This window comes from Protopterus annectens, chromosome 12.part0 (assembly GCF_019279795.1).
Source record: "Protopterus annectens isolate FY-2018-M chromosome 12.part0, PAN1.0, whole genome shotgun sequence".
NCBI lineage: Eukaryota > Metazoa > Chordata > Ceratodontiformes > Protopteridae > Protopterus > Protopterus annectens.
The window spans coordinates 326,132,998-326,153,763 of record NC_056746.1 but is presented as its reverse complement, the minus strand read 5'-3'; the positions used below and the strand labels follow the sequence as shown (position 1 = coordinate 326,153,763).

Below are 20,766 nucleotides of genomic sequence, written 5' to 3'. Positions count from 1 at the left end.
CAGGGGTGCTCTCTGGAGCCTTGAACCAGGTCTCAGTTACTGCACAGATATTGATGTTCTCCATTTTTAGGAGTGCCTCAAGTGAGTGCATTTTGAGGTTTAGACTTCTAGCATTGAGTAGCATTACCTTCAGATTTTGCATGATTGTATCTGTTATGGTGGTGGTTTTGTTCTTTGAACCTTGCCTAAAAAAGGCACTATAGGGGTGGCAAGAGCTTTAGCCAGTAACCTGAATCCCAGGGATGACAGGTGCAGACTATCTTTGGCAAAGCATCGTGGTTTGTCAGTCATGTCCTTCCCAGGCAGACGGATACTGGATCCCCTTTGAATGACACCAGAAGCTTAGCCAATTGTTGAAGTCAATCATTCTGTCCTTATACTGTGGTATCATTCTGGGCGAAGGCAGGATGCTACTCAGGGCTAGGGTCATACCTGCCTGGGCCACATAATCTGAGAGCTCTTCCATGTCTCTTTTCGTGTAGTCCAGGGAGGTACATCTCAAGTCATTCACTCCAACATGGACAATGACAGAGTCATATTTGTACTTGTTGTGGAGTGACTTGAGTGCATGCATTATGTGGTGGATCCTGGCACCAGACAGGCAGCTGACTGTAATTCTCTCCTTGTTCAGCCTGGTGAGTGGGACATCAGTGTGCCTGACTATAGAGTCACCTATGACTAAAGTGTTGGGTACATTGTCTTGCCTTAAGGGCTGTTGTTGGGTGGCACATTGGTGTTGTGAGCTATGTGTCACTTTGGGTGTGACTGGTGTTTGTGTTTCAACTTCAGAGGTCCTTGTTGCTTGGGCAGGTTAATGTTAAGGACCTCCGCATATGTGGGTTTAGTGTTGCTATGTGTGAGTGTTGATGGTGTGAGCTTTGAAGGGGTTTGTGTTGCTTGAGGTGTAGTGCAGATGTTAACCTTCTCTTGACTGTCTAGCACAATCTTGGCTGGAGAGAGCTTTGCTTCCAGTTTGGCTATGTAAGTCCATCTCTCACAGGTTGTAGTGTTGGGTGGTAGGAGGAGTGGCTTGTCTGTGTACATGAGGCAGTTGCTGGATTGCCCCAATATGCCCAGATTCACCAGGTGGACAGGAGAAATCACCGGAAGCTGACCCTTGGACATGCCTGCTTAGGTGCTTTTTTTTCTCTGTAAAGTACAAGAGCTGTTTTCCCTTACCATTGCAAGGTAATTGCAATTATAGGCTGTTTAGTTGTGGTTGTATCAGTTTAAGGTTTCCTAGTGCTTTCCAGCAGGTTCTAGTGCAAGTGCTAGTCACAGGGGTTCAGATTTTAGTGCTACTACTGAGAAACCAGCTACTTCTAAGGGAAAATTTGAAGAGCAGACTTTCTGGAACCTGGAATAGTTTAACCGTGGCCCCGCAGTGCTGCACAATGCAAAAATGCTCAAACACCCATGTTTTTAAGCCAGAAAGTTGAAAGGGATAAAAATCAGCCCAAAAAGGCTAATAAAATTACAATTTCAGAGCTGGAAACCACTCCTCTAGTGTTAGGCAGTACAATGCTCACCACTCCCACTGGTAAGCAGTAGGACTTCCCTCTACCACAGCAAGATCTGGATAGCTCTGAACACAGAAAATAAAGTCCTGAGGCCAGCAAAGCCTGGGATCTGGACTATACTAGCTAGGAAAGGCGGGAACACACAAGATAGTATTATTATTATTTTTTTTGGTTAAAACAGGCCAAACAATGCAATAATACAGTAAATAAACACAGAAAAGGCTAACACACTTGAGTATGTAGCCCTAAACAGTAATTGCAATTAAAACTCTACAAAATTAGCAATTTAAAACTTTTTAAATAAAGCAAGGCAAGTGCACAACTGAAAAACAAATTAAAAGGCAGTAATACAGTAGAATAAGCGGCTAGTCTACATGTACAAAGAATTCTATATATACAGAAAAGCAACTAAAACACACACAAACAATTCAGATGCAGTGCAACCTAGAGCACTTGAGTTGTAGCAATATTAAGGCAAATACAGTTTTAATAAATGCACTAAAATATACTCCATATTTCCAAAATGTTTGAGAAGCACAGTCAGAACACAAGGAGATTCAGGCAATTTTTTTTTTAAAGAAAGGGAGAAAGGAGGAACAGAAGGAAAGAAACTAAGTGTGTTGGCCTTCTCAGATGTTCTCTCTGTATTAGGTAGAATGAGTTAATGACACTAGAATGGGAGGAGTGTCCCAGATCAAATTTACAGTAGGAGCAGGCAACAGCAAAGCCACCAAGTATAACAACAAGACACCAACAGGTAGGGAGGGATGATGGGGAACAATACTAAAGCTATTAGTCTACACTCTTTTAGACAGTAAACACTACAGAAATCTTTATCACAGCAGTGAGCCACAAAACGAAAGTTTTTAAACAGATAAAGGAGCAAGGAGACTCTACAGAATGCTTTTAACTGCAAACAAATCAGTTACCCATGCAGATTAGTTAATAGCAATAAAATACAGTAAAAAGTATGCAGCAGGCAATTAAAAGTGCTATATATAAATTGCTAGAAGCAATAACCAGTATAAATAAGCCAAAAACAGGATACTTATTGTTATATATCTCAGATCAGAGTTGTAGTCAATGCCCCTCTTCCACTCTGCTCAGTGTGTATAGACAGAAATCCTCTCAAAGTTAGGGCTTAAATACTGCGAACACCTGTACAGTTGAGTGGTATGGCTTCAAGCCTTGTTTGCTCTCACATGCAGCTAAACTAAACAGGGTTTGAGTTTTTATTTTCTAACACCTGCACAGCTGTGCAAACACCAGTGAGAGGTTCACAAGTGGAGCCCCCCCCTCAAGGGGGTGCATCCCGGGGTATCAGCACCACTGTTTCCCCAGAGCTGGTCTATGACTACCCTGCTCCATTGAGTCCCACCACTGCTGTTTAGTGGATGAATTCAGTATGAAGGGCTCTTACTTCCCCCCGTTTGGTTTCTCTTCATACAGTCCGAGCATGACAACCCATGATGGAAAAGGCCTACAAGGGACTTCTGTGCTAGCAGGTCAGGCATTTGATATCAAGCACTTATTAAATGCATTGTTGAACCTGCCTTTTTGCATGCAGAAGCCCCATGAAGACTTTCTCTTTTCCACAATGAAGGAGCAGAAATGGCATCTGGACTTCAGTACCCCATTGCCTAATCCCTAGTCCATGGCTGTTACATGCAGAGTTGCACATGTATTGAGAAGAGGTTTTTCCTCACCTTCTCTGTCCTAGAATTGGACTCAAGGGCCATGAAACCCTTTTGTCTGAGATGAATAACGACATATGGTATTGTTCCTTTTTTTATAGCTTCCTAAACCCAAATGACACCTCCTTTGGAGAAGCCCTCAGACTCATAAGGCACTCCATGGACAGGCCATTACCTTCCTCCTGAAATGTTGTAGTGAGTATTTGAAAAAGAGAAAGATGAAAGATGAGCCTTAGATCATCCCACCTATGGAGGACATGCACAAGGATGTCATTTTACCACCTGAAGGAATCTGTATACCACAGCCTTTGCATCGCAGACAGTGGATTCATTCTTTATGCCTTGTACTCCATTGAGTGAGAGCAAGCAAATTGGTTAATTTGTCATCTTTTCAGTTCAGCATGCATCCTAAGACCACAGTATCTTGTCAACTTACTGCCTGAGAGGTAGTTCGAAACCCTGGAAAGGTGGGCAATATGTGACTTAACTCCCTGAACTCTCTGCCTCACCTGTTGAGATTCCAGTCCTCCCTTAAGCATTAGGCACTGGAAAACATTTTTGAATTCTCCAGTTCTATACTTAAAGACATGCTATTTAAGGCCCTAGTCTTAACTTCTGTGATTGACTATATGGCCTGATTTAATTTGACTGTATTAATGCCATGGTTAGTGAAAGGATGCCTGCATGAGATGGAAAGGCTCATGCTTTCCTCCTTCTTTAAGGATGAAGTTTGATAATGGACTTGCCTAGAATAAGACACATACAGGCAGGAGGACTGGATCGTAGAGACTCTTCTACAGTGGTAAGGGTCAGTTTCCATTTTGGATGTTTTCATCTTGGTTTTGGGAGTCCTGGTAAAGAGGACTTCCCCAGGAATTAGAATCAAGATAACCTAAGTTCGTCCTTAAAGGAGGAGAGCCAGAGCCATTCCATTAAAATGTGGCCAACTGTAACCATGACCAGAACTCACTGGTTCGCTGAGGCAGATCATCCATCTTGAGAAGATTGTGACAGCTGCTGCATCCATGGGCAGTCATGGACAGTAGCAACAACTGTAATTGATGGCCACGAATAGTGTTATCATTGAAGATTCTGCTTGTGCAGCTACAGAAAACAATAACTGCTGTCAGAATCTACCTAAGCTTGAGAATCTGTCTAAAAGAATCTGAGTTATGGTCACAACTGCAGTTGACCACATTTTGAAATTGTTTCCTAAATTCAGAGATTGTTACCAGGCTAATGACCTGAGTGGTGGGTGCTTTCTAAGCCTAACCAAGTTTTCCAGAAAGAATAATTATGTCCTGTGTCCAAACAGGACATTGGGGGTGAAGTATTTATAAGCTACGTCTTTCCATAAGGGCCACGGGTGCCAGGCCCGATGCAAATTTCCTATTCCCCATCCCCTGGTCTAAAGCTGTACATAAACTGTGTAATAGATAAACTCAGCTTCACATGGATGGGAGGTCTGCTCTATAGGAGGGGCAGTCTCTGGGACATATATCTGTCCCTCCAGCATGTTCTGTTTATGTTACAGACAAAATTCAGGTCTTTACACACTGTATTTCTGGTACTCTTTGACTTACGAATATGTAGGAGATTCATTAGTGTGGCATTAGCAGATGACTCAACTCAGGGATGTATTATCAACATGGTAATTAGCCAGTGTACCTGACTTCCCAAAGGGTACAATTATGCATTTTTTAATATAGAGTTTAGGACCATGGCTTTGGTACCATTTGTTAGTCAGGAATGGGCCTTCTTGAAGAATGCTAGTGTCTCCAGGGGAGTCGATGATAATCCCCAACTTGCAATCATCTGCAAACGTAGTCAGCCACAAACCTTCAGCTTTTCCTTCCATTTCAAAGAAATAGATGCCGAAAAGGAGAGGGCTCAGTACTGGGGGATCCCACTAGTGACTGTTCTCTTGGTGGAGGTGGCCTCCCCTATTTTGACCTCTTGGATCCTATCAGTGAGCCAGTTGGCTATCCAATGGGTAATAAAAGGGGTTTATACCTAAATTAGTCAGCTTGTATATAATGCCTGAGTGGGGTATTGTATCAAAAGCTTTGGCTAGATTAGGTAAGCTGTGTGCACAGTCTTACCTTTGTCCAGTGCATTAGTGACCCTCTCAATACAGTCCAGCAAATTTGATAGGCATGACCTTCCTTTAGCAAAGCCAAAGTGTGATGGGTCCAGCATATACAGGCTACCTATGTCCTCATTTATCATGTCCATGATGATTCTTTCCATGGCCTTACATATGAGGTGGGTAAGACTTCTGGGCCTGAAGTTACCCAGATCAGTGGTTGGACCTGCGGTTCATTCCATAACTGCCAGAAAGAGATTTTCTAAGGACATCTTTTATGCCTGCAGAACTCCTGGGACAGACTCAGTGCCTGCTCTTCAAGGGACCACAGAGATTCTCCCCCTACTTTGGAATGAGGTTCAGGTTATCTTTTCACATAGATTTCTTGTTCCATAGTGGTTGGAAGGTTTCCAAACATTCTTGGACCTCAGCAACTTTAATGAACTCATGTGCTACATTAAATTCTAGAGGGTGACCCTCTAGGGGGTTATAAACCTTCTGCCCCACGGAAGAAGGATGGTGTTTCTGAGGGACCACAGATTAACTTCTGACTGTTAAGAAGAGAGACCAGATGCAGCTCTCTGTCTGGGCATACACTTTCTTTACAGAGAGCTGCATCTGATCTCTCTTCCATCTAGAGTGTTTGCCATTATTTTGTTTATGTATGTATGACCATAGCTTGTGTAATACCAGATTGCAAGTTCAGTAAATCCTGTCTGAACCATTCATAGACAATTTCCTTCATCAGGGCAGAGTATTATACTCCAGTGGCAATGACTCTAACCTAAAGAGAAGGCCTAGGAGGCCCGGTACTTGGCAGATTGTATGTGTGCTTTGTAGAGGGTCACAGACTGGAACCCCTTTCATTTTTTGGGGCTTGGTAGTTGTCAAGATCTTAATGGTGCCCTTGTACTCCATAGGATGTGAAAGTTGAAGCATCTACAGAGTCATCATATGTTCATAGATTTCCTAGTGTTAGACGCTCTTTCCTAAGTCCTGGAGAAATTGGATAGTCCTTACCAATCCCACTGATGGGCATTCCTTTCTGCATCCAAATTCACTGTGGATCTTGGAAACAGATGCTGAATAACCAGGGTGAGTCCTCCACATCATCCCTTCTTCGTTTCTAAACCCCCCCCCTCACTTGAGAAAGAAAGAGAGGGGGGGGAGAAGGAAAAGAAGGGGTCAAATAAATCTGAAGTGGGCAGTGGGTCTTGCAGTGAAGGCTGCGGAGGGGACACAGACCCAATTTTCTGCTGATTTGTTCTGACATGTCTATCATGTATATAAACCATGTGGGAGATCTGCATTTATAACATCTGTGAAGAGATGTGGGAATAGATCTGGCAGTGGGCCAGAGATAGGCATTGACAGTTTTAGCCTTTCTTATCCAGGAGATGTGAACATAGTAAACAATTGGTCTAGATGCAAAATTATAAATCACTACTAAAATGGGTCTGAATATTATAATACTCTGATTCATTTCCCAGGCAAAATGATTTACATGACTGTTTATTTTAAGGCTTTACTAAGTATAAGCAATGCATTTAATACGTAGGGGAGAAAATGCATAGCAGCTCTGTGTGACAAAATACTAAAGAGACTGAAAGTATCATGCGCACCCAACACACGAAGGTACCGTTCTTATCTATGTGCTGCACCGGAAATAAAGCTTCCTAGTGTACAACAGCTGAGTGTATTTTGTTATGCACAGTGTATAATGCTACCCATACAAGAGTTGTTTTATACTGATTAAATGTTTAAAAGCATGCCAAGTGTATAAATATTCTGTTGTGTTTGGGTTTGAGCAGAGAACCTGCAGTAGGAACCGTATTGTAGTTCAGTATTTATATTTTCTTATTTGTGTAATTTTCAGATTGTATGATGAATGTTCATAAACACTGTGTGGCTAACGTTCCTAGCCTGTGTGGAACAGACCATACTGAGCGAAGAGGCCGTCTGTACATCAAAGCTGAAATAGAAAATGACATATTAACAGTTCTAGGTGAGTAAATATGTATCTCGTACTGATATTAATCTGTTAATGCTGTTGTATTCATGAAATGAGAAGAATTTCTGTAACTTTATGGAAAGCATTCGCCCTTCAGTTATGGAAAATACTTTAGAGAACAGATTTCTGGAACTGGAAGCCTAAACACTGGATTTCTTCATCTGTGTTACAAAGGGGGTTACACTAAGGCCTTTGAAACAACTTAGTGAAGTAACCACAGCTACAAAATAACAAAGATCCCTTGGGCCAAAAGGAATAAAGAGCAGGAGTTGATAGTGTGGAAAGTTAGGTGATAAGAAATTTGGAATAGTGGAAAGATTTTTTACCCTTGTGTGTTGACAATGTTTCACAAAGATTAGTTAATTTGTTGAGTTAGCAATGAATAAACACACATGCAGAGCATGCATTTTCAAATCAGAGATGTAAGAATTATAGAAAAAATGGGTAGTACTGATTATTTCACAGGTAATTCTTTGGATGTTAAGAAGGAGGAGGTGACAGCAAGAGTGGAGACCTGGACTTGAACTGGACAGGCAAAAGACAGTGAGACTATGCGTTAGGCAGAATAAGCATGGAAGGAAAATGCAGCTGCCTTAGCAGAAGAAAAAAATTGAAGGAGTTCAGGGAAAAAAATGTTTAAAGAAATGGCCTTTGGAGAGGTTAGAAAAAGGTAGGTGGACCTATTTTAATGGCAGTAAGGCAAAGTCGTGCAGAAAGTCAGTTGGTCAGATGCATATGGCTATAAAAATTTATATAAATACATAGAAAAATAATTTTGAGATGGGGATTGCAAGAAAGATTTCTATTAATCTGATGATATTTTAGTTTGTGTGTGTACACAACATGTTTCTTTCATAGTATAGTAATATCGGGACAGTATTAATACAAGATTTGTATGACTGGTCAGGTAAAGAGAAGAGAGGGATTGGACTACTTGATGGAATAGGTCCACAGCAGGTACGGTTACTGATTTTAAAGTATGATGGGAATCTGGACACTTGCCATTACTGCATTCAACAATAAAGGTGTCAGAGTGATTGATATGACACTACTTTAGTCAGTCAAAGCTAAGCATTGAATATCTTGTGGTAGCAAAAAGTTAATACAGTGTGCCAATATTCTTTTTTCATTTAAATTTTTTTATTCAATGACCCATCCTACCATTGTTTCATGAACCCTTCCAGAAAGACTTGCTCAAAAGTTACAGCACAATGAATTCAATTTTAAACAGACAAGCAAACTGTAATCTGTGTCACTAAAATGGTATGTAGTGCACTGGAGTCCATTTTACAATGTGACAGCATGCTGTCACTAAGTAAAGCAAAACACCAAAAGATGGATGTACTGAATGGAGACAAGTTTTTCATAAATATTTAGCGCTTTTGTCCACATTAGTAAAATGTAATTTATCAGTATCCTCAGAAAACTTTAATGAAGTTTAGGTTGCTGGTATGGACAAGAGGTAAATATTTATTAAAATAGCCTACCTTCAGTACACTTTCTTATATGTTTTTGTTTTATTTTAGTTGGTTACAGCTAGTGTAAGAGGTGTTATTTTTTAACGTGCTATACTTTTTCCAAGACTGAATGAATGTTCTAATGATTAGAGAATACATTCATCTACTTAGAGTAAATAATCCAGTGGCTTTATAAATCTGAATCCAAGACGCTACAGTCTTTAAAGTTTCTAGGTATGTAGTAATTTGTGGTAATTAAAAGTGTCTTCCCTTGCACTGTTGACATAATGTCTGCCTTTTTCAGTGTACTGCCACGAAAACTATGAGCTGATGATCGTAATCAAAGATGGCTGTTAGATTCCCATACTCATCAGATATCGGTTTATGCTGACACAACGTCTTGTACCAGCTTATCAAAATACTTCTTTTCCGACTACTCTTGACTTTTTCAGCCGACATCATAAAATATTTAAATCAGTTTCTTCAATTTTAAACTATAATCATATTTAATTACCTGCATGACTCTTGGCTGTTTGTGACTAACTGGACGTGAGCACATCAAATTAATGTGCTTCAGATTTTCCATAAAGAAAGATATGCAGCAACTAATTTTTGTATATTCAAGATCATGCATGTAAAAATGGAAACATTTCACATTAAAAAGGACAATATACAAAACCATTTTTCTCAGCAGAATGAGCTTCATATCTGGTCACGTGGAGTAGAAGCTTAAAGTCCTGATTGTACCCTAGATGACCTATGTTCAGGTAGTGGGAGAGGTACTAGAGAGGCTGGACAAATGATGGTGAGAGTGACTGGCCAATGCTGTTTTACTTATCGGGGGGGGGGGGCAGCTTAGCTCACCTCACCTCATTGGCAACACCTGCAGAAATGCAATTGCAACAGCATGACAAACCCAGTGTACCTGGACTGCATGTGGTGTAATACTTGGCTGTGAAGTTGTACATATGAGGAAGAGTGCATGCATATCTCAAAGCAGCTGTAGTAAACCTTGTAAGGTTGCCATGGGGGGGGGGGGCAGTCCACAGGATCTGCAGACTGGCCCATTCCCTAACGCATGACTCTCACTTCCTCTGGGGAACAAAATAACCAGACGACTCTTGACCCAACTGAGGAATCCATGGGTCAGTTGGGCATAGAAAGAGAACCTATTGGGCTGAGCTTTTGGACTGCAAAACATGCACTTATTTAATCTTTGTTACAACAGCATGATTAAAAGTTAAAGGAAAGCAATACTGAATGGAAAAAAAGAAGATTAAAAGAAGAAATTTACACTGAACTTTGCTTTAAACAGAATACTAAGTTATTGATTAAGTCAGAAAGATTTTAAAACAATTTTGGAAGGAGTAATATAACAATCATAGGTATTCAAGAGAAATTGGAATGGGAGTTCAATGGCATTTCTTACTTGTTGACCTTAGTTGTAACATTGCAATAAGTAATATGCACTTCAGGAAAGGTATGGACCAGTTTAGCAATCTATACCTAATGTGACATTCATTTCAAAACAAACAAAAACATATATTACCATTCATATATGCACATATAGCTTTACTGTTATTGTTGTTATGAATCATAACCTTTGTAGTGAAAATACAAATTTGAGACAGTATAAAAATATTTAATCTTAGATGATATAGTTAGTAAGAGAAATATTAACATTAACATGGCTTATTCTGTTTTAGCTGACAATATGTACTTCAAGTCTTAGAAATGTTCCATACAACCATATTAGCATTATTAAAGGGCATGTTAATTCCAATGTATTTGCTTAAACTGGATCACATTGGTCAATTAAATAATTCTTACAAAAGGAACAAAGCAGAGTTGCCCACTATCCCTGTAACCTTTGCTGTTAAAATTGAGCACTTAAACTGTTAATTGTAATATTAATGGTTTTGAGTCCAGAAATTGGAGTGTTGAGAACTGCACCAAATGCCATTGCAGGATGCTGAAGCACCTCAGTCAGACCTAAGGACAGTTTGGGAGGACTGCCAGTCCAACTACGTTGTGTCATATGGATGTGAGAGGAAACTGAAGTACCTGGTAAAATTCCACATGGACAGTGGGCAAGCAATGAGAGGAAGCACCACTCAAACATGTTTGTAAACAGAAATGATAAAAATAAATGCACCAGTGAAACAGGCATGCAGTATGGTATGTGTGTGTTATTTAGGGTCAAACAGCACAGACCAATATAAAATTGCAAACAGATTACAAAATCAAGAAAGACCAGTGTAGGAACAAAATAACTAATAAACAGGATGATGATCCCGAAAGTCCAGTGGTGGAGCAATTTGTTGTGAAAATACAAAGATAAGTATTAAATGAACTAAATCAGAGGAAAGAACCTGAATAAAAGCAAAATAAGCAAAAGGGTAAAATACACAAATTAAGTTGAAATGAGATTATAAAGAAATTTAGTACAAAGGAAGACAGCAAATGGATTCAGGCAAAGTCAACAAGCACTGCACAATTCTTTGAGTACAATTTAAGAAGCCACACACAGAAGATAATAAACATACTAGTAAAAGCATTAAGGTCACACAAAGCAGTCCGAAATCTCCCATAAAAAGAGCAGTGAACTTTATGTGGAAGTACAGGACATGTCAGAAGTTGTGCATTTCATTCAACACAAATCACAGGGCAGTATTTTTCTCTGGTACTGCAGACAGCCATCAGCTACCAGGCACCCCTCCGATTTCTCCTACATCATCTCCCAGTACTACCCTCAAGTGGGGACTGTCTTGGAAGGATGGGAAGGGGGAATGGGTAGGGCACTTAACTTTTTGTGCTGCAGCCCAGCTGAGGTCACCTTGGCAGGGTCAGAAGGGAAAGTGAATAAATACCCAAAGGAGGTGAAGATGAGTCAGGTTGCTAACATTACATATGCTGCTTGCACCAGGACTTTTTCCGTAAACTCTGCCCCAGTGATATGCTGAGCTGAGGTCACAGGGGCATGCAGTGCTCCTAACCTTTGTCATGTGTCCACAACGGTGCCTTTTCATTTCTCTTCTCCATATTGATTCCAGCTGGCATCTAACCTGCTACTCTCCTGTATTATAGTCAGGACTTTAACTCAGTGTGATGCTCCTGACAGTCCTGACAATTGTCGTCCCCAGTCGTCCCAGTGCGGAGAGAGGTCCAGAGGCGTCGGCTAGGGCGCGGTCGACGCATGTAGACTGGCGTCTAATTACAGGCACCTAATACGCTAGTCTTTTTGCCGCATGGTCCGGCATGTCCGCCGATGCATGGCAATTTTAGAGTGCATTTTGGCGTTCTTTTCTGAAACCGGCCGGAGTTTCAGACCCGGAGAGTTTTGGGTAACTCCCCGTTGCCCGTTAGTTTTTTTTTTTTTTCTTGCTCAGTATTTAGCGGATGTCAGAAAAAAGTGAATTTACAACATGCAAAAACATATAAGCAAAACAGATACCTCTAATGTATACAAGGGAGGATGTTGGTTACAAGTTATGCTTTATTAAGATACCTCAGCACTTATGTCTGTGGAACATCCAGACTTACTAGTTTTAGTCCAGGTCATGGCTGAAGAGAATAATTAGACCTGCCAACACAGAATTTTAACAAATGGTAAAGAAATCCGTTGCTGAACTAAATCATATACTCTCTGCTGATAAGCAGGATTGGACACATGCAACCATGCGTTAGCTAGTGAAATACAAGTGATCAGGTGACTTACCAATTATTGTAGAATGAGCACATCTCACAGGACATAAGGGTATTAATATTTGGCCAAGGGTTGAGGCCGTAATCTCACTATATGATGTAATGTATCTTTAAGAAGTTTATTTCAAGCAAAATGGTATTCTGGAGTTCAGGAGTTCAGAGAAAGTGGTGATTAAATTGTAATAGGTCTCTTTTGTGGGCAATACAGACATAGGATCATATGTATATGTCTGCTGGCATAGCTACTAACCATTTAAACCAGGATCATATGTAAAGGTTTGTTTGCTGATGTAGTTTTTGGCAAGTTAAACCTTTTTAAAGTTAAGCAAATAAAGTATAAGTAGTCCAAGATAAATCTCTGCTAGTGCAATTTTCATTTGTTTAAGATCGGTTAATTAATCATCAGTTGACTAAAGTGCTATCCATCAGCAACTAATTAGCTGTGTAATTGAACAGATCCAAAAAGTGCATTTTAATTAATTTAATCTAAGTGTTTATCAGTAAATTAATTCCTTAACATTATCCTTCACATACCTTTTTCACCCTTGTCCTGGGCCATAACAGTAAAAGTAAATCTATCAGTACATTCTTTAAACCACTTGTCCAGATAACAGTGACAGTGGTAGTAAGCCGAGCAGGGTAGACTAGACTTCTATATCCACAGCAACAGTTTCTGGCTCATCCTGTGAGCCTCCATATATTGTCAGACAAACTGACAGACATAATCAAACAAGTGTGTATTGGACTTAGGTCTCCTCCCCATGGGTTGCTCCCACTATAACTCTACTGGGAAATGCCCAGGAGTATCCTCACAAAATACCCAGGCCACCCATCTGACTCCTGTCATCTCCTCCTATTATCTTGGAGAACAAGCTCACCTGTGCTAACAAGACATCTCATGGCTTGTGTCTGCAGCTTCACTGTTTTATTCCCCATGTAAAGCACATGACCATGGGTTGATGATGGGAATATCGACTGCCCTGTACCTCGTCTTTTACTTGCCCGCCATAATTGATTACACCACCTGGGGAACTACTGCTGCAGATGTCTGCTGATTACCCTCAGGATTCTGTCTTCATACATAAACAAGACACCAGTATGCCTAAATCCTACCACAGTAGTTAGCTCTCCCCACCCACTGCAAAGGCGATTATTTTTTTCCATGAAAGAAAAAAACAAACACTGGAAGGCTCACCACAGCACAAAATCCTGTAACAATCTTATAAAGATTCGAAAATCCAACTTGTAAAATTCGGAGTCTTTTATTGAAAGTACAGCACACAAGGAGATAAGCGCTTTCGCGTGTAGTAACACACGCTTCTTCAGATCTATTTTAACAATGAAACAGTGAGTTTAAATACCCTAAGAAAGCTCAATCAGTATTTTAATGCAAGTTAATTAAGCAATTAAGCAATTAAATGCTGAATGAGAGCTCTAGCTTTAAAGACACCATACATACTTTGATGTTATTAATGAAATGCTAAATATTGGTAGCACAGCCACACAACCTATAGATATAAATATACTGTACAGACCTATAACATATATGACCTACAAACAACGGACATAACATATATATTTAAGAGATGAATGATAAAATGCATAATTTATATAAAAACCATGATGAAATCAACAAATACTTAATACAAAACTATCATACACATAATGAACTGTATAGGCATAAAAATAATGGCTACAAAAACAAATAAGAACCTTCTAATCCACTAAGGGTCTAAAATATGGAGGATGAATAGAGCAGGTACTACCTGCTCTTAAGGACTGATCTAAGGGATACATATTGATTAATGCCCGGTGGTAAATGGGCCCTTAACTTAAAAATCCACTATAGTTCAATGCTCTCCAATAAATTCATATGGTCACCCCCTCTATTGCTGTGTTTAACTATTTGTAGGACTCTGAAGTTAAACATGTGTGTAGTGTATTCCATGACATGTTTCGCTAACGCATTCTGTTCTTTATGTTGTCTGATGTCATAGACATGGTTGTAAATTCTTTGTTTCAATTTTCTCTTAGTGAGTCCTACATAGAACGCCGGGCATGTATTGCAATTTGCCAAGTATATGATGCTCTCAGTATCACAGCAGGCATAAAATCTGGGAATGAACGTAAAGTTCAAATAGGGATGCACAAAGACCTGATCTGTAGTTACATACCTACACATATTACATTTCCCACATGTGTAGGTACCAGCCTTACCTACATTTTTCATTAATGTTCCTACATTAGTATCTATTCTTGGATTATTACATAACAATCTTTTAAGATTTTTGTGATTCCTATACGCAAAGTTAGGTTGATCACCTACTAACCTCCTGGTTTGGTCATCTACAGTCAGCAATTTCCAATTGCTGCATATAATGTTCTTCAGTGACTTATTGTCATTGGTATAAGTAATGGTGATCCTAATAACATCTATATTATCTTTCAAGTTCATCTTTGATGCTTGACTGAAAATTTTATTAGACATAACAGGTCTTGCCTCATTCAAAACTTCAGGACTAATTCTCTTTATCATGTTGGAATCATATCCTCTTTGTAAAAATAAATCTTGCATTAAATTAGCTTCCAAGTACCTTGATGTTTCATTCTTACACAACCTAGCTATCCTAGTAAATTGGCTCCTGACTATACCAGGGAACGTATGTCTGGGGTGCATGCTGTTAAAGGATAGAAGCGTGTTTTTCCAACATTCTTTCCTGTATAAAGTTGAAACCAGCCTACCTTCCTGTATGGACAAGGTTACGTCCAAAAAATTAATTTCAGTGGGGGATATCTCTGAGGTGAATCTGAGAAAATCACTTGTACTTTCTAAATAAACAAGAAATGTTTCAAATTCATGTCTTGATCCATCCCATACTAACAGTATGTCATCTACAAACCTCCTGTAGATGACAACCTTTTGGAACAACTCATGACTGAACATAAATTGTTTCTCCCAGTGATACATCACCAGGTTGTCATACGTGTTGGCACACGAGGTGCCCATTGCCACTCCCCATTTTTGATGGTAAATGTTGTTTCCGAATGAAAAAACGTTGTATGATAAGACTAGTTCTAACAACTGACATATCAAAATATGTCTATCATTACTAAAAGCAGTGTTGGTAATCAGGAGTTCTCTTATGGCTTGTGTTCCTGTGTCATTAGGAATACAAGTAAAAAGATTTTTCACATCAAGCGTAATCAAAAGATGCTTGCCTATCACAAGGGCTGTGTCCATGCTTTCTAGAGCCTCTAAAAGCTGGTATGTGTCCTTCAAAATAGTTGGTATTTGATTTACCAAAGGTCGAAGGGTCTTCTCCAAATAAAAGGAGATGTTGTCTGTGGCCCAACCATCCCCAGAAACAATGTGTCGCAACGGTGGAGGATATATATTTTTGTGCATCTTGGGGAGGCCCTTTATTATAGGTATTTGTACACTCTCTTTATGAAAAAAGTTAAATAAATCTATATCAAGTTGTCGACACATAAGCATGTCATATACGCAATCATCTATCGCTTTATGGAACTCATGCAAAATGTCAAGAGAGATCAGTCTATATGTTTTACCATCAGCAAGCATATCCAACATATAGGAAACATAATCTTCAGTATCAAACAATACAAACCCCCCTCCCTTGTCAGCCGGTCTAATGGTTATTGAATCATTCTCTATTAAAGATTTCAATGCCAGACTTTCACTTTTACTCATATTATAGTATGTGCATTTCTTTTTGCTGCCATAAAAATAACTATAGAGATCATGTTCACATACTCTAACAAAACATTCTAAATGAGGTGGAAGGGGGGGAGAAAAAACACTTTTAGCTTTGAACAATGAAACAGCACATTGCTTACTGATATCAGCATCATCTTTGTTGCCAAACATCAATTTAAGAGCCACATTTCATGCAAAGAGTCTAATGTCCACACATACTGTGTGTAAATCACTTCCTTGGGAAGGTATAAAAGTGAGTCCTTTGTTTAAAAGAGATACATCTGAATGGGACAATACTAACCTTGACAAATTAAAAAAACAAACAGTCTATTGTCTGCGACGCTGCCTGTGTTGTGTTCCTTCTTTGGAGTCTTTTCTCTTTCGTTTGTCCCAACTGTTTACACTGTTTAAAGCACATGACCATGGGTTGATGATGGGAATATCGACTGCCCTGTACCTCGTCTTTTACTTGCCCGCCATAATTGATTACACCACCTGGGGAACTACTGCTGCAGATGTCTGCTGATTACCCTCAGGATTCTGTCTTCATACATAAACAAGACACCAGTATACCTAAATCCTACCACAGTAGCTAGCTCTCCCCACCCACTGCAAAGGCGATTATTTTTTTCCATGAAAGAACTAAGACCTCTGATTTCTATGTCTTCATTTTAATTCCAGCTTCTTCCCACTCAGAAGTACTGTATGCTTCATATTATGTTGATTTGAAGCTAGGAGGACAGTGTAATTTGCAAACAACAAAGGCACAATCTGTACCAGAAGCATAGTTGGCTCAACCAGCATCTCTTTAAGTGAAGAGCCAAAAAAAGAATAAAAACAAACAGAAAAAAGGAGTCTGCAAAGCTGCATTGCAGGATGCCAATTGACTGATTTCCTGCAGACCCAATCCTCCCCCCACAGCTCTTCAATTGGAAAGCAAACATAAATAAATAAACAACAGTCCATTAGCACACCAACAAGGTGACCAGATACATAACATGCTCCCCCTCCTGCCCCAGCCAGTCATGTCCTACCCTGACGCCAACCTTCCTTTCTTCTCATTTTATTAAAAAAACATATATTTTTAACTGTAACAAACTGCTTGCTACAAATGTAAGAAACAGTTACTGCAGTTTATTCCCCACACAACACACTACAGATCTCAGATTTTTAGTTACAATAAATAAAACAAACAAATCTTTTCTCTTTTAAACTGTAGCAAACTGCTTGCAACAAATGTAGCAAGCCGTTGCTACAGTTTCTATCCCTCATGAAGCACTACAGCATTCAGGTTTCAGTTTTTTTTTACTTTTAAACTGTAGCAAACTGCTTGCAACACAGTTGCTACAGTTTAGAACACACACTAAGTGCTACAGCACTCAGGGTTGACCACAAATGCAATACTGGCTTTTAAAAGCTGGTATTGTAATAGTTACCAGGAGATGAGATGAGAATCTGATGACCATTCAGAACCCTTAATACTTTGCACCTGGGACAATTGCCCACCATCCTCAGAAGTATACTTTCCAGACATTGACTCCACCTTAATACTTTTAGTATAAAAATCTCTGTAGGAGTGGAAACAAGATACACTCTTGGTGTAGTCCAATGCCCAACCTAAATGCTTTCAGCTTACTGAGGATGAAAATGCAATTCTCATTTGTCAAATACATGTGCCAAATACCATAAAGACCCATGTGATGTAACATTTCCCTTGACATATTTCAGTGTACAAAGTCATGTGCCTTCTCCAGGCCTTTAAAACGCATGTAGCAAGTACTAGAAACTCCCAAAGAACTTTCCAGTATCTATGGAAGGAGAAAGAATAGTTCCATTGTTTCATGGACAGAATGGAATTTGCATTGCTTCTTCTAAATCAAAAGTTTGACTGTTGGATGAAATCTTCTCTCCAACACATCGGCATATGTTTTTCCAAGAAGACCAAGGAGTTAGGCACCTGCATAATTAGAACACGTCCACCTACCCCTTTATGAAAAGGGGCAATACGGCAATTTGTCAGTCTAAAAGTGCTTTAACTGTCTTCCATATAATTTTGAAAGGGCTTGTAAAGCATGACGCCTAGTCAGTGCTCAGCAGCTGTAGCATTTACAGGTGGATCTCATATTTGCATATGTGTGGAAAAATGCTGACACTGAAAAGCTGAAAGGAATGCATCAGGGTGCTCCAAATCTAGTGGATGTGGCCCTCTTTGAGGAGGTAGTACTACAGAGGATCAGAACATAAAGTCTCAGTTCTAACTATACAATTCCACTTTGCAAGAAAAAAATGCATTTAATACGCTGACATACATAGCACACACACACACACACACACACACGTGTATATGTATATATATACATATATATATATATATATATATATATATATATATATATTTATATATATATATATATATATATATATATAGTTCCCCGTCAAAACATCTAAAACTCTGAGGGTAATGCTACTCGATGCTAGAAGTCTAAACCTCAAAATGCACTCACTCGAGGCACTCCTTAAAATGGAGAACATTGACATCTGTGCAGTGACAGAGACCTGGTTCAAAGCTCCAGAGAGCACCCCTGCATTACCAGGCTACAATTCATACCACACCTTTCGGCCACCTAACCCAGAACGAAGCACTAAAGGCGGAGGCGTGTCCATATTCATTAAGGATATCCACACCATCAGGCTAGTTGCACAGCATAATGCATCCGAGATTATCCAAGTGCAACTAACTCTGGGCAAGACCGCAATTCAAATTGTAGCTTACTACAGACCCCCCACCATGCCCCAGGATTCCCACTCCTCATTTGTTGATACACTGGAAAGTATTAGGGTACAACCCAACACCCTAATAATGGGCGATTTCAACTACCTCACCATTAACTGGGAAAACTACTCATGTACCAACTCTTTTGCTCAACGTTTTCTAGAATTCATAAATTCCAACGCCTTGAATCAACTTGTTCACATCCCCACCAGGGGCAGCAATATCCTAGACCTGGTCATTGCCAACATGGGAAACTGGTATTCCACACCAGAGGTCAATTCCTCGTTGGTCAGATCCGACCACAAGCTAATCAGCCTAGACATCCACATCCCACCCCTACCCCCAATTAGGGAAACCATCGTAAAAAACTTCTCCAAAGCCAACTTCACACTTCTTAAGACAGAAGTGGCAAACTTCATGACACCCATGCAGACGGACAATAGCGGTATGACTGCTGAATCCTACACAAATGCACTTTATAAGCACTTACACGAGTGCATGGATCATGCTATCCCTAATAGAAGCAAGATGTTATCTTCCAAAAAAAGGAAGCCAATCTGGTGGTCCTCTGCCATAAATAAACTCTACAACAGAAGAAAGAAACTGTTGCAAAAAAGAGTAAAATCCCATGACTTGGAGGAACTCCCTGGTCAACCTCAGTAAGAAGCTGAGATCCCTCATAAAATCCTCCAAAGCTAGTTATGAAAACAAAATTGCCACTGACACTAAAGACAACCACAAAGCATTCTATAGCTATGTCAAGAATCTCAATGGGAACACTCAGATCTGCTCTGAGTTACAGCACAATGGCACTAAATATACAGAACCAACTGATATTGCCAACATCCTAGCAGATAGGTTCAGTGCTAACTTTACCCCCCTCTCACCCCCAAGAGGGCCCATCTCTATATTGGAAGAATGCAAAGTTCCTATAATCATGGCTGCACAGGTAAAAAACACACTCTCCAAAGCCAAGAACACAGCATCCGTGGGACCTGACAATATCCCAGGCTGCATTCTACATGAACTAAAGAATGAACTGGCACCCTACCTAAGTACCATGTTCAATCATAGCCTCACCTCAGGCTTTGTACCCACTGAATGGCACACCGCGATTGTTATCCCACTCCACAAAGGGGGAGCCACGATGGACCCAGGGAACTACCGCCCCATTAGCCTGACGAGCCTGGTCTGCAAGGCCATGGAATGTATCATCGTGGAACTCATAAACAAAGACATTGGTAATCTCCAAACTCTGGACCCTACCCAGTTTGGATTTGTAAAAGGCAGATCATGTCTCCTAAACCTGATTGACTTCTTTGAAGCAGTCACCAAAGCCATAGATGAGGGTAAAATGGTTCACACAGCTCATCTAGATCTCGCCAAGGCTTTTGACACCATCCCCCACTCTGGAATTATAGATAAGCTCACTAAACTAGGTATAAATCCCTATGTCACAAGATGGGTTGCCAACTGGCTCATGGACAGAACTCATACTGTGAAAGTAGCAGATTCCAAATCCAACTTCAGACCAGTGACAAGTGGAGTAGCACAGGGTTCAGTCCTGGGTCCTCTCCTGTTTGGTATCCACTTCTCTGAAGTGCAGGCTAACACAGAAGGTCTTTGGCTAACAAAGTTTGCAGATGACTGCAAACTAGGAGCCATAATCAAAACTCCTAACGATGTGGACAAACTACAAAAGGGCCTCACTGAGACGGATACCTGGTGTCAAAGCCATGGCCTGAAGCTCAATGCCAAAAAGTGTATTGTCATCCCCTTTGGTAAAAACTCTGTACCCATGA

At 40.0% G+C, this 20,766-nt stretch overlaps 1 protein-coding gene across 1 annotated transcript in view; it reads left to right on the top strand.

The window, feature by feature from the left end:
- PRKCB (protein kinase C beta) overlaps positions 1-20,766 on the top strand; it is a 2,112,091-nt gene that overhangs the window by 1,191,914 nt on the left and 899,411 nt on the right. Inside the window, exon 5 of the mRNA XM_044089400.1 lies at positions 7,177-7,305. Coding sequence (XP_043945335.1) covers positions 7,177-7,305 — 129 coding nt within the window. The remainder of the gene's footprint in view (positions 1-7,176; positions 7,306-20,766) is intronic.